Source organism: Mastigoproctus giganteus, chromosome 3 (assembly GCF_048544385.1).
Source record: "Mastigoproctus giganteus isolate SK-2022 chromosome 3, ASM4854438v1, whole genome shotgun sequence".
NCBI lineage: Eukaryota > Metazoa > Arthropoda > Arachnida > Uropygi > Thelyphonidae > Mastigoproctus > Mastigoproctus giganteus.
Genome location: NC_143577.1, coordinates 71745428 through 71760919, shown reverse-complemented (window position 1 = coordinate 71760919; position 15492 = coordinate 71745428). Strand labels below are relative to the sequence as shown.

Here is a 15492-nt window from a genome sequence, read left to right as displayed (position 1 = left end):
TAAACAACGCTGAACAGCAGTGTTCTTGTTTCATCAGTTATTGTTATCGATTCAGCTGATTTCCAAAGAGATCACAATAAGCAGCATCCACTGTATATTAATATAGTATAATAACGAAGACTTAACAAAAAATAAAGTAATAAAATCATGGATAAGAAACCAAGAGTAGTTAGATACACAGATAATTAAATAACCAACAAACACGCAATTTGTCACAATACGACCGATTAATAATTTTAACAGTAATTAAAATCATTAAATTTTTTTAAAAAAAAATTAAGCCTGAAAATTGGTTTGCCTTGCATGTATTACATTAATCTGTGTTGGCACTGGTTGAATATTATACCATCACAGAGATTAATGTTACAAAATAAACTTTACCCTTCATAGTGATTTCAGTTTCTTTTAAGATTTTTTTCCATTTTTTTGTATTCTGTTAAATATAAATTTAAGTTTCAGCAATAGCTTTTAATTTTTACTAGCTCCTTAATTACTTGAAATAATTTTTAAGTTGTCTTTAGTAACAGTTACTAAAGGATCGACTTCAAATGTGCCTCACCACAGAATATCACGAATCATGTGGGAATGGCCTTGAGCGATTTCCACCTGAGTCAGAAGAGTGTACTGATCTTAAACCAAAACTTGGATACTGTTAGATGAAACTGAATCACCACAGAAATGAGATGATACGCTAGAGAGAAATAAAACTGGTGGCTTTCCAGAGACTCAAGTATCTAGTGACCTGCCTGAAGAAGTATTACTAGTTGAGACCTCAGAAAATAATGACCAAATACAAAACTGCTTTGGTTCAAAATGGCACATTTGAAAATGGGAATTCCACTGTATGCAAAACAGGTAACAATTTTGCAATGAACATAGGTGGACTAGAATCAGAACGTCCAGCAAGGGGAAAAACTAAAGATATTAACAAACAAGCTTTTGTAAGGGAGACTTAAAGAGAGCACTATGGTGGTGAAATAATAAAAAATTGTGCAGTGTTATCAGTAGAAGTGCTTGCTAGCATCTAACCAGAAAAACAGAGAGCTATCTTGATTAGCTCTGCCATAAATATTCCTTTGAGTAATGATACAGTTTAAAATTGAGTTCATAAAATGGCAGATGTAATATTCAATGAATTATTAGGTAGAATTGAAAGTTGTGTATATTTTACACTGGCACTTGATAAGTCAACTGATATTTTGGTCATATTACAACTCACGTGCTTTGTTCATCTGATTCAAGATGATGGTAGCTGTGAAGAAGACTTTTTGGCTATTTTGCTGCTTACTGGTCATACAACTGGAAAAGACGTATATGACACAGTTATGAAATTTCTTAGAGTGCACAAAAACTGATCTGAGTAAACTTGCATCAATTGTTACCGGTTGTGCATCTTCCATGATAGGTAAAAACAAAGGCCTTATTGCTTATCTTAATAGAGATGAAAGGATACCTAATTTAGTGCATTATCACTGTTTGATTCATATTGAGGCATTGTGTTCATGAATGAAAAATCAAAAAGAAATTATAGGATGTCCTGAAGTCATTGTTAAAGTCATTAACCATTTTATTGCTAAATCCCTAAATAAATATACTTCTAAAATATTTTTGGAAGGTCTTCAAGCACCGCATTCTGATCTTATTACCCATACAGAGGTTCGTCGGCTCAGTTGTGGAAAGGTGCTCTCCAGAATTTGGGAGGTGTTTGAAGAAGTAAAAACTTTTCTAATAGAAAAACAATAAAGAAAGTCTTTTTAATGAAATTTTTACTGAAGATTTCAAGATTACACTTTCGTTCATGGCTGACACCTTCAGCCATTTAAATGAGTTAAATTTGAGGCTACAGGGAAAAGATAACTTTGTGGTAGTTTTATATGAGGAGATTATTGCATTTGAGAAAAGGCTTCAAGCGTTTCAGAATCAAGTTTTAAAAGGAAATTTGCTTCAATTTCCTACTCTTAAAAAATATCTGGAGGAAACAGCTGGGGAGTGCCCATTGTTTGTAATGAATATAATCAAAGACCTTAGTGACCAATTCCAAGAAAGATTTGAATACTTGAAAAAGCACCTCCCAAAATCTGAATTAGCAATAAATTACACAAATTTTGAAATCAATAACTTGGAACAAGTTTTCAATCAAAATGAAGTAGCAGCTGCTGAGTTAGGATATTCAGTCGTCTTTGACTGTGAAATGTCTTTTCCAACACAAAACTATTTTAAAATTCTGGAGTTCTTTCGACTGAAAAAAAAATTCCTTTATTACAAAGAGAAGCATTCAAAGTACTTTGCATTAATGAACAATATCAAAAACAAAAAAAGGACAAGATTATTGATATCACATTTGGAGGAAAATTTGCAATTATCTCTTCATAAAGCAGAAATTATTTTCAAAGGTTTGGCATCATCTCTTCAAAATCAAGGCTCACAGTTTATTACCTTGATAAGGTAATAAATATTAGTGCCCAAAAATTTTAATTAAGAAATATAATTCTTGTATGTGTAATACAGCTAAAAAATTAATTAAGAAATGCATTTTTAATTTTTAAATAAGAAAATTTATATTTAATATATGGTGCTTGCTTAAAGCAAAAGGTTATGAATCCCTGGACTAGAGAATGAGGCTGCGATTTCGGGTTTAATTTGATATAGTTTATTTCTTTTTTGTGTATGCCAGAACCTGCCACTGTACGTGACAAAGGCAATGTATGATTAGAATATAGTCAGCATATGGGACTAAAATACTTTGGTGTTGACCATTCAGGGACTCTGGAAATTTCGCTGCCTTATCAGCCAAATAATTTCCTCTGATTCCAATATAGCTTGGAATCCAACAAAAATGAATGCCCACCCTTGATCCAAAAAAGGAGCAGAGCATTTCGAAAAACTGAAACACACACTGCTGTGTAGATGTTACACTCAAGAGGAATTTCATGTGAAGTGGTGCTGTCAAGGAAAACCACTGCAGATCCTACAGAAGACTCAATACTGCTGGTGGTAAAGTGCATTCTTGCAAGTTGTGTAAAGAATAGTCACAAGTGGCAGAATGGATGCTCCATGACAGAAAACGTTTTAATAGGCGTAGGTGCAACATAGTCTGCCATCATGTTAAAATTATGAAGGATCTCTTGGACCCCGATACCAAATGGTAAATTAGCTCTAGAACGAGCATTATAAAATTCTTCCCAGCATGGGACACAAAATCATGTGGTCATGTATAAGGTGATTTCAATTTGATTCAAGTTGAAATCGCCCTATACATGACCATGATTCAATTTGATTCAAAGATTTCAATTTGATTGCATAGTGTGTTTTTTTTTTTTTTTTTTTTTTTTTTTGGTAGCTGTTGGCACATAGGCTTCTGTGGCCATATTGCACCTCCCAAGGTTTTTACAGTACTTTGATCCAAGCCCGAGGCGGGAATCGAACCCGCGACCTTTGGGTTGCCAGGCAGGCACTTTACCCACCCGGCTAGCCCGGTCGGCTTGCATAGTGTAATGATAAGGGATGGTTCATTGGCCTTGAACATACTTTGTATAGATGATGTATAAAAGGCACCAGTAGTGATGCAAATAACACAATGGTGATTCAAGAGTTAAGCCAATGTAGGGCACTGGACCTGGCTGAAGCATACACTTGAGCACCACAATCTAATTTAGATAAAACAAAGTAAAGTGCACCAGTTTGGCTCCCCATTTGGTGGAGCTCAGGGAATGAATGATACCTTTCAAGCACTTCATCCATAACTGGTGAATATGCTTGAGAAAGGTCAACTTTTTGTCAAATGTAATTGGCAAGAATTTAACTTCAGACTTAACTGAGATAGTTTTCATCTAGCTTAGGTTCTGGATTAAGATGAAGGTTTTACTTATGACAGAAGTGGACACAGGGTCTTCTGTGATGAAAACCCAAATCCATTCACTAATGCCTATTTACTAAGGTGATTTACAGCCTGTTGATAGCTCTCATATTACAACACTGACAAAAGGTGCTGAAGCCATCAACATAGCACTGGAAACCACTGATGGAAACTGACCCATGGTGGAGTTTATTCTGATAGCAAAGAGTGTTGCACTTAAAATAGAACCTTCGGGAACCCTGTCCTCTTGATGAATGGAAAAGAGAAGATCTAAGCCATACTTAAAATGCCCAGTCTAAGAAGTTCCTTATAAAAATGGGGTGACCTCTCCCAGACAAAAGTTAAAAAGATCTTCTAAAATGCCAAATTTCCAAGCTGTGTTGTGTGCTATCTCGAGATAAACAAATGATACTAAGTGTTCAGACTTCAGAAAGGCATCATGAATGCATGTTTCAGGTCTGATTAGGTGGTCCAGAGTTGATCTTCCCCTTCAAAAGCCACAGTGTTTTTCTTCCAAACAGCTAATTTTCTTCCAAATACCACAGCAATCAGGCATTGACATATATTCTAACACTCTGCATAAACAGCTAGTCAAAGCTATGGGTCAGTAATTGCTTGCCATCTGTGGGTTCTTTCCTGGCTTTGGAAAGGCTAAGACAATTACCTTATGTCAGGAGTCGGGAAATTCCCATTCAATAAATATTTGGTTGAACAATACAAGTAAATGATCCATAGCTGCTATTGAAAGATGCTTTAGCATTTCAGACGGAAGGCTGTCTGGTCCAACAGCAATTGCCTTGGAAAGTAAAAGTTAATTGCAGGTCTTCTTTACCAAATAGCTGATTACATGCATCAGGTATTTCTGAAGCAAAATTGATCCCTCGATTTTCTGTCCTTTCTTTGATGGTCAGAAAAATATTCTTCCTGACATATGTGCAAAACATTTTCCCAGTGCATCAAGCAATTTCACATAGATCAGTATTAAACTTCCATTAAATTGTATGACTGGTGATAAGTATGGATACTTTGATCTCATTTTCTACTTTTATCTCAGGTGACTTTAACTGGTCAACTGGGTTACAGATGATGCAAAATGGATCCAAGATTACTCGCATCTAACATAGCAGGTTTGAACACAAGCATGCTTAAAAGCTAAAAGATTTTCAGTAATGGATCCACACTGTTCTGTACTCTCCAAGTTGCTGTGCAATCAGAGGTCCACCATGGTTTTGAAAAAGATGGAAATCATGCAGTTTTTTGTGGAATTGAATGTGTCAGTGACTGGATAATACTTTTCATAATGTATCAATGCATCATTGATTGAAACCTGGTTGACTGTGAGCATATCGAACTGTCAGCTTGCTCTATCTTCCACCTTATGTCCCAATGGGATGACAAAGCTTTGCAATGATCAAGGTGGAAATCACTGGGAAGTGATCGCTCCCAAGAAGATTTTCTTCTACTTCCATGAAAATAATGGGAGGAGGGAAGCAGAATATACAATCAAATCAATGGCAGTAAAAGTGTGTACTGGTCGATGGAAATATGTGTTATTCCGTACATTTAAATTGGAGAGGTCATCCTTGTCCAACAATGCTCTTTTATCTAGCAATTTCCATTAATACTGACATTACCCCACAAAGTGCTGCGACCATTAAAATCATCCAAAATGAGAATAAGGGATGGCAGCTGTGGTATCAGTTCATCAAGACATTCCTGGAAGATGTCAGTCCCAAGTATACGGAACAGACAGTTAGGAGGAAACCTAGTGATACAAACTGCAATGGCTTACAAGGTGGTGATAAGCACGATTTGCAGAACGGGGGTATGGTTGCCCATAACTATGACGATCCATGCATAAGGCCACCAATCATTACGAATGATCATGCAGTTCTTGAGGGTTGGATTTTCCATAAGTCTCCTGTAGACATAGGAGAACTGTCTTGTGTTTAAACAGGGGAGCCTTGACATCGAAGTTCTGGCAAAGTTTATGGCAATTCCACTGAATAAACTTTGCCATTATTTAAGCTTTGTGGATCTATCAGCTGATATTTGAGGAGCTAAGGGCTTTGTCTCTGTCTTGGCTTGATCTTTCTTGAGCAACTATGGACGTTGACCTGTGTCCATATCTTCCCCAACAACAATTTCCAGGAGTGACTCATCATCCACTTCTTTAACCTCTACATCCATTTCTTGGGTTGCAGCTGGTGGTGACTCTGATGTTTTATCTTTACTGTTTTGTTTTTATAGAAGTACTGAACAGGAGGTACTAAAACGTGGCTGCCAACTGAGTTTTTTGTACCAGATTCTGAGAACTCAAAAAGATACCATGCAATGAGACTGAAAGACTCTTTAAGTAGAATGTTCATTTCAGTCTGTGTTCCAATTTAATCCTTTTCTGCAACTTTCTGGGAATATGTAGGTTCCTTGGTAGCCACTGGTTCAACCACATTTCTTGATTCTTGATAAGAGATGTTAAACTCAGCTTCATACCTTTTGGATTTTCTTTCCCTCTTTCCATCATTGATATGCCAAGGAGTATGATGGGTACTCTCCTTGAAAGTTGACACAATTTAGTTTTGCAGTCAAACATACCCTGCTCTCATGGTCTTTAGCACTACATCGTGCACAAATGACAGGCCATATGTGAATGTTCTTATTTCTGATATTTAAAACACTGGATTGGATTTGGTATGTATGACTTTACTGAGCCATTAATATAATTTTCTTGTTGGAATTAGATTCCACCCTGCACATGAGTATTCTTTTGGCTGCCATTACCCCCTGGGATTTTAGTTCAGTGCAGATTTCATCCTCTGGCATGCCTAGGAGGTTCCGCTCTGAGATCATGCCTCATGATGAATTAAGTGTTTTGTGTGGCATTACAGTGATTGATATTCCTCCAATAGCAGTTACTTGGAGAAACTGTTCTGAATACGAGATGAATGTCTTTTCTTTTGGTTTTTGTTTCAATTACGATATCTCCAGAACTGAGTGTATTAAATGATTTGGGAGAGCCCATCAATCCCACTAGACCCTTTTGTATAAAAAACAAGGACATCTTTCCAATAGATTTCTTAGTGTTGGAGTCTATAATAAGGATCTTAGGCATAGTAGTAGTGGCATGTGATGCAAGAAAGCAAGTGTATAAGCTTATGCAGCATCAGCCAAAAAAAAAAAAAAAAATATCACATCATTCCCTCCAAATGTCTGTCCAGTTCCTCCTTAAATTTATTTAACCTATCAACTTCCATGACAGATGGAAGTTTGTTCCAGAAATTAACCACCTGCTGGCTAAAGGCAAATTTCCGCACTTCTATCTTTTCTTAATTTGAATTTATGCCCCCTTAGGTTCGTAATCTGAACAAGTGGAAGGATCCCATCAGCATTCAGCGTGCTCAACCCATTCAAGGCCTTATACACCTCAATCAGATCACCACACAAGTGCCTAGTCTCCAGCCACTACAATTTGCAGAACTTAAGCCTCTCTTGGTAAGAGGATTCCTTCATTCCCCCCACCAACCTTGTTGCCCTTCTCTGTACACGCTCAAGCAAATCTACATCCTTCCTAAAATGAGGCCTCCAGACCTGTACGCAGTATTCAAGGTGTGGCCTGACCACTGGCCTTATACAGAGCGAAAATCACCTCCTTCTCCCTGCTAGCAAAATTCCTATATATCATTGACAAAACCCCATGACCTGCCCTGGAAGCCTATCTGCATTGCTCAGAAAACTTCATATCTGACTGCACAATTACGACCAGGTCTTTTTCATTTTCTACCACCTTAAGTGTAGTACCACAGTTGGTAGAAGTAACCCGTCTCTGGGGTTACTTCTGCCCATATGCAGTACTTTGCATTTGTCAAGGTTAAACTTCAGTTGCCACTGCTTAGCCCATCTGCCCAAATTATCTAGATCCTGTTGCAGCAGCACACTGCCATTACTGTCATTAACAACCCTGCCAACCTTTGTATCATCTGCAAAACTTCGATACTAAGCCTGATACACCTTCATCAATATCATTGATAAATATACAAAACAATAGAGGACCCACACCGAATGCTGTGGAACTCCACTAATAACATTAGTCCACGAAGAGCAGCACCCATTAATTACCACCCTCTGTCTTCTCCCACTCAACCATCCTTTTATCCATTGTAGCAACTTACCCTTAATACCATTCTTCTCCAATTTGTATAATAGTCATGCGCAACAGTGTCAAAAGCTTTCCTGAAATCCAAATATATATGAAAATTATTTTTTGCATCCAGTTCCTTTGTAACCACATCATAATATCCTATCAAATTTGTCACACAAGACTTTCCCTTAACAAACCCATGCTGTGTCTGAATTATTGCTGCAGTCTTGTCTAGATGATCCTGCAATGCATCTTTAACCAATGACTCCATTATTTTACCAGAAAACTAGTGTTAAACTAACTAGTCTGTAATTACCCGTGTCACTCTTCGATCCCCCTTCGTGAATTGGGGATACATTTGCACATCTCCAGTCTGTAGGGACCTCCCCTGAGTCCAAGGATGCTCTCATAATTATGGCTAAGGGTTTGCTTAGTTGCTTTGCCACCTCCTTTAATATAACTGGATAGATCCCATCCACCCCAGGTGCCTTTCTTATGTTTAACTTCAACAATTTCTCCTCCACTTTGTTCTCAGTTATTACAAAATCATTAAGAACCCTGCTACAATTTGATAACCTTCTGCCATTTTCAAAACTTAATAACTCCTCATATGTGAATTTAGATGCAAAATACTCATTCAGTTTGTTTGCTATCTAAGCAGGATCATCAACAGTCGAACCATCGATATCAAGTGGACTAATCTGATTCACCCCCTTCCTTTTAGAGTTTATATAAGTAAAGAAATCCTTGCTGTTTTTCTTAGCATCTTTTGCCAAGGATTTCTCGTAACCTGCCTTCGTCTGCCTAACCTCCTTTGTGACCTGATTACAGACTAGCTTATATCTGCCATAAGCTTCTGAGTCGCTTGATAATTTATATGCATTCCATGCATTTTTCTTCCCTGTCATGAGTCTGATTAGTTCATTTGATAACTATTTAGGCCTAAATCTTGAACAATATTTCTTAATAGGTATGAAACTTTTAGTAGCAGCCACGATTTATTCCTTGAATGTTTAAGCATAGGTTCTGATGCTGCTTCTGTTCTGTGTCCCTTTGCAGTGGTAATGTCTGACTCACAGTCATGGCTTTCTGATAGTGCCTGTTTTGAAGCCACTGAAGAATTTACATTGTCAGGATTCATAGTTATTTTTATTTCTGTTCGGTACCTAAGCTCCCTTCCCACCAGGGCACAAATCAGATTACTACCCACTACCCAGCAAGCAATAAATGCACTTGATGGGATGCAATGAGATGCCAAGGCTATCCAGACATCATACCTGTCCTGCTGCCAGCCTGAATTCTGTCCCTTCGATCACGAGGGCAGGGGCATGGTACTGATTTGGTTGACCATTGCAGGCAAAATCACTAGCCCGATCCTGGGCAAGCCACCCAGGACTACCCATTTGTCAGAGCAGGGACCAAAAGTGTGCTGAAGCTGGGTCCCCCCTCAAACACCAGGATCTCCCCTTTCTGAGTTTCCATGGGTCACAGTGCACAGCAAATATGCTGGATTTCTATGGCGGTAGCCTAGGCTGTGAGTGATGTATTCCAGGAATGCTAATCTGAAGGTCCAACAGCATTGAAGAGGGTGAGGAGATTTTTTTTTTTTATGAATAATGGATTCATGTCCTTGGTGATACTATTCAATTAAAAATTATATTAGTAACTTTAGATCAACTCGTGGATAAATGAAGTCATTTGTAAGAGTGTAAGCCCGAGCTCTCTCACTGTTTCTAGAGGTACAATAGTGACTCAACAGTAAATACAGAAAAATCATAATGTAGAGTACTATTATTTTAGTATTAATAGTGGCAAATGATGCAAAAAAGCAAGCTTATACAGCATGAGCAAAAAAAAAAAAAAAACCCCCATCTCCCAATAGTTTATCTAGGTCTACAAAGAATTCATTAAAACCACTCCCCTTTCAACAACAGAAGAAATTTTGTCCAAACATTCATGTATTGTCCATGTATTCATGTATTGTATTTGTCCACTGGCAAAAGACAAATTTCCACACATCTATCTTACAACCATCCTTCCTCAATTTAAATTTACACTCTCTCATGTGTAAGTCTGAGAATGAGGAAGTGTCCTTAAACTATTTCAAAACTTGCATTGAAATAGCAGCCTGCTTCTTTACTAAATTGTAACTTTGGTAGAGAAGCAGGATGTAAAATCTACAAAATCTACTTTGAGTGCTTCATCACAGGATATAACTCAGATGGGAATGGCCAGTCAATTGGGGTCATAAATTTATAATTTGTACAACCTGTGGCATGTATTCAAAGATAAATCTAGTAGATTGTCTGACTGAAGATTGTTTTCTGTGTCCCCACTATCAACCTTTAATGAAAATTTAGTGCATTAATGAAATTGAGTCAGAGAAGAAAAAAGTATATGCCCAAGTAACAAATAAAACTGGGGACTTATCAGGTAATCAAGTATCTAGTGATGCCAAGTGAAATGAACTCCAATTTAGGCCTCAGAACACAGAATGGTAAAGTCCATAGTGCTCTGGTTTAAAGGATTTAGTTTCATAGGAGGATTCTAATGTCAGGGAAATGGACAAAACATTTTCTGAAATAAAGATGAGTGGACTAGGGTAAGTTTGCTAGAAACAAAAACATCATAACAAACAGCTTTTCAGTTTTTAAGGGGTCTAAAAACATGCATTATTATTTATGTGGAACTAACATTAATTGCACATGCTGACAATTTGTTGGATAAACATAAGAGCATTCCAAGAATATGCAGTGAGTTATGACAGAAGGTATTTGCCACTCCAATTCTTCTGAGGTACAATAGGAAGAGCTATATACCAAAGCTTTGTGGATTAACTCAAAACTTGGGCTCTGAAACACTTTTGGTTGCCCAGACATACAGCATAGATACTAAAACATCCAGAGTTCAGTAAGAACAGAAAACAGTAATGAGCTAATAGCCAGTTTAAATGATGATGTGACTGTCCTGAGAAGACTGGCAAGATTAGCAGCTAAACAGAACTCCAGCCAATGACAAACCAGTACCTCTCAGCCTACACAGTCAATAAGGAACTTCGAACAGTATACAGATCTCTCCTTCCAATCCATCAAAAAAGGCCTTACAGCCAAACATAGTTCATTCTATGAACATAAAATATAGTTGTTAAACTATTAACTGATTCTTTTTTCTAGCCAGTTTGAACAGTTGGCCAAGCAGAGATCTCATCACACATGCAAAAGACTATCTGTATTCACAATTCTTGACAACTCAAATAAATTTTACAGTTTTAACCCAATAATGACTCAATAATGTGTAGCTAATATAAGTTTGTTTAAATATCAGTAAATAATTACTATGCAGAGAAATGATTCATTCATATCAAATCATAGCAATCTGGTATTAAGGATGTGAAAAATATTGTTGGAAATAATTTAATATCATCAATTTTATAAAAAAAAATTAACAAGAAAAAATTAATACTTTCATCTCATATTTTAATTTATTAATATTATAGTATTAATTTAACTGATACTTTTTTCATTTCTGAGAAACCAACAACAACAACAAAAAAAAATTCTTACAAATTAAATGCATAGTAACTGATTCAAAACCAGCTTATAGGATTTTTTTTTTTTTTTTCATTTATACAGAAAAATACTTACTGGTCCCCCATGTTCAATAACATCATCAAATACACATAATGCCCACTGATGATCTGCCCAAGATTTATCAGGTTCCTGAAGAGAAACAAGAATTTGGATCAATCTTCAGCATGATTATAATAAATCAAGATTAAATCGCTGTCAAAATCAAGTGCACAAAAATGTAGATGCCTTTGAAAGACTTAACATTAGCGTACATACATAATTTCTTAGCTGCCAATATACAGTATTTTTGTAAAATTTCTGCTTGGAAAGAAGTTTTCTAACTGAAGGTTTAATGAGACACAAGCAGCAATAGCAACAACAGTACACAAAACTCAGTGTTGATAAGAAACTACATTTCATTTTCTGGAGGCAATTACCTATATCGTAGCATATTAAGTCATCAGCCATGTTCCCATATTCTCTATCTTTTGTTTCACTAACATTTAACTCTTTTGCATGTAACACACACACACACACACACACACACACACACACACACACACACACACACACACACACACACACACACACACACACACACACACACACACACACACACACAGATTTACCACATGTCAAAGCTCTGTGGAGTACAAACATATATAGAGGCATCCCTCACCAACTGTGGGGATATGTTCCTGAAAATAACTCTCTCCCAAAACTGCAGTTGAATGACTAGGCCCTTACAGAAAATAGGCAGTTATGGGGCTAAACAAAAATTATGAATAAAAATGAAAACATAATTATAATTTTATGATTTCAATGTTAGGGTATCTTGGTACTTAGGCAGCAGAATTGCACCTTGCCATGTATGATTCTATTACCAAAGTACCTATGGTGTATCCAAACCCCAAACACAAAAGGTGTTAGAACATTTAGTAATTACTACAATACGGTCGGTCCTCGTATAACACGTGTTTACATTACACGAATTCGATCATACACGATTTATAAATAGGGGAACAATATCTTATATAACACGACCGAATTCGCTTATGCACGATTCGCCTTTGTGTTTACAAGAAATGGCAGTCGAACGCGGAATCACCCCAACCGAATGCAACACGATAGGAATGAAGAAGATTCTGAAAATGTATTTATGTTTTTTATATCAGTGAAGGGGAAACACATTTCACCATAATAACGTAAAAACCAACACAATTCCAGCTATCGATATAATCGCAAATGCAATTAGATCGAGTTTACTACCAGTTTATAACAGATTCCACTAGCAGAAACGCAACTGGAAATTGTTTTTATTGTTTTATGGTAGTAACCCCCAGAAATGTGCTTTAGTAAAATGTGAGGTGTTAATAGTGTATCTCGGCCTTTACGGTGTTGTTTATTCAGTTGCTACACGGGCGCAGCTTTGTTTATGTGTATCAAGCGTGCCTCCTCGTTTTGTAATTGTGCTTTATTCCCTAAAAATTAGTAAAATACTTAAGGTGTGAAAATGAAGCATCCTGGCAAAGACACTGCAGATTCGGAGAGAGAAAAAAAAAAAAAAAACAATATGGATAAACAGAGGCGGACTGGATCAAAAATACTTACCCGGGAAAATTTATAGTGGCCTCATACTACGGTTTATGGCCAAAATCACACCGGCCTCCAGCCCACCGGGATTTCCCGGGTAAGGCTTATGGCCAGCCCGCCTCTGTCGACAGAGAAAAAATATGAAATTGTGAAACGCTTTGATCAAAATGAAAGACCATGTGATACTGCACGTGCTACAGACCGAAATGAGGCAACGCCGAGAATTAGAAAGAATGCAGAGAAAATAAAAACAACCTTCATAGCCTCAAAGTGTAATTAAAATCCATTATTAAGACACAAAGAATTGGAAGAGATGGAACGGCTGTCATCTGTTTCGATAGAAAATCAAACAAAAAACAAGTTTGCTTACGATAGAAGCAAAAGCATTAGCAATATTTTATTATGTAATAGTCGTAATAAAATACTTACGTATTTTATTACGACTATTTTATTTAATATAATAATTTTTTTACTATTTTATTAATAAATTTTTATTATTTATTATATTATAATAAAAATAAAAAAATATTATATTATTTTTTATTACGTATTTTAATCGTTATAAAATACGCAAGTATTTTATAACGGTTAAAATTACCCGATTATTTATTGTGTTTGGTAATGTTTTGGTTCCAAATGTGTGTTCAATCTTGGGTGGTCGGCACCTAACCCCACTTTTCCCATAGGGCCTGTTGTTTATATTGCACGAGGGTTCTAGGAACACAACTATCGTGCTATACGAGGACAGACTGTACATAGGTTTAGCATTAGTAGAGGCATATGATGCAAGAAAACAAGCTTATGCAGCATCAGCCAAAAAAAAAAAAAAAAAAACCCGCTCACATTTCACCCCTCTGTTCGTTCCAAATACCTGTCTTAAATTTATTTAGGCTATCGACTTCCACAACAAAAGATGGAAGTCTGTTCCACCAATCAACTACCTGCTGGCTAAAGGCAAACTTCTGCACATCTATCCTACAACTGTCTTTCCTCAATTTGAATTTATGCCCCCTCAGGTGATTATTCTGAGCAAGAGGAAGAATCCCATCAGCATTGGGCATGCGCAAACCATTCAAGGCTTTATACACCTCAATCAGATCATCACACAGGTGCCTAGTCTCCAGACACTGTAATCTGCAAAACGTTCCATCCACTAATCTTGTTGCCCTTCTCTGTACTTGTTCCAACAGCACTACATCCTTCTTAAAATGAGGCCTCCAGGCTTGTATACAGTACTCAAGGTGTGATCTGACCACTGCCCTCTTCAAATAGGCCTCTGAGGTTGGGTATATTCATACTGTGCATTTTAGTGTTTTGCACCAACCTTACGTAAAAATAAAAACACAAAGGAAACTGGACTTTTAATAACTGTGTTTATAATAAATTATAATAACCTGTATTTACAATAAATTTAACTTTACGATAAACTATACATATAAAATATTAAAATCTGCTACATTAAGAACAATAAAATGCATTAAAATATACTAAGTTAAAAGCGATAAAAAACCATAGCTTTCAAAGGCTCCAGCCTTCTTCTTCAGCGGTATTTTCTTCTTCTGCAGTACATCTTTAAATATCAGCAGGTTCATGGTACTCATCACGTGTTTCATTCTCACGCGTTCCGTTCTCTTGCGTTGTGGAACCGGAAGTGGCTCGAGCGGGAGTCATACGGAACCGTTCATCCCTTCTGAGGATAGTGGCCTCAAAGAGGGGATGAATCCGCGTACCTCTATCTCTATTAATGTTGATTGCAGAACAGATCCGCAAACTCTCGAGCCACTTACGGTCCCAGAACTTATGCGCCCGATCGGTGATGATAGCATCGTCCGGGGAGATCTGGTGTTGCTTCTCCCAAAAATGTTCGGCCACGGCGGATTTGCCATATTCCGCATTTCTTATTGCCTTAGTGTGTTCCCCCAGACGATCTTTGAGACGGCGTTTTGTTTCCCCTACATAACATTCCCCACAATCCGGGCATCTAATGCTATATACGACCCCACTTGTGTTCTCTTTTTGGATGGGGTCCTTAACCTGAGACACGATTGTGTGCAGCCTCCGCCCCGGAAGCTGCACACAACGTGTCTGGTACTTTCTTAGTATTCTAGCTATATGATCAGTCAAACCCGGATAATAGGGAATGTATGCAGTGGATGTTGGTGTAAAAGACTCGCCTCTCCTCTGATTTCCTTTAACATATTTATCTATAATCCTCTGGGGGTAACCACATTTTGCAAGATCCGTCGTGACCCGTTCATACTCTAACTTCCTATCATCGGAGGTACTGCAATGTGATTTTGCTCTATCAACTAATGTTCTTATCACACTGTTCCTAT

The 15492-nt window shown here is 37.2% G+C and overlaps 1 protein-coding gene across 1 annotated transcript in view; it reads right to left on the bottom strand.

Annotated features, from left to right (window-relative positions):
- The window catches only part of Karybeta3 (karyopherin beta 3), a 328330-nt gene that overhangs the window by 26376 nt on the left and 286462 nt on the right, over positions 1–15492 (bottom strand). The window contains exon 23 of the mRNA XM_090369326.1: positions 11639–11713. Coding sequence (XP_090225452.1) covers positions 11639–11713 — 75 coding nt within the window. The remainder of the gene's footprint in view (positions 1–11638; positions 11714–15492) is intronic.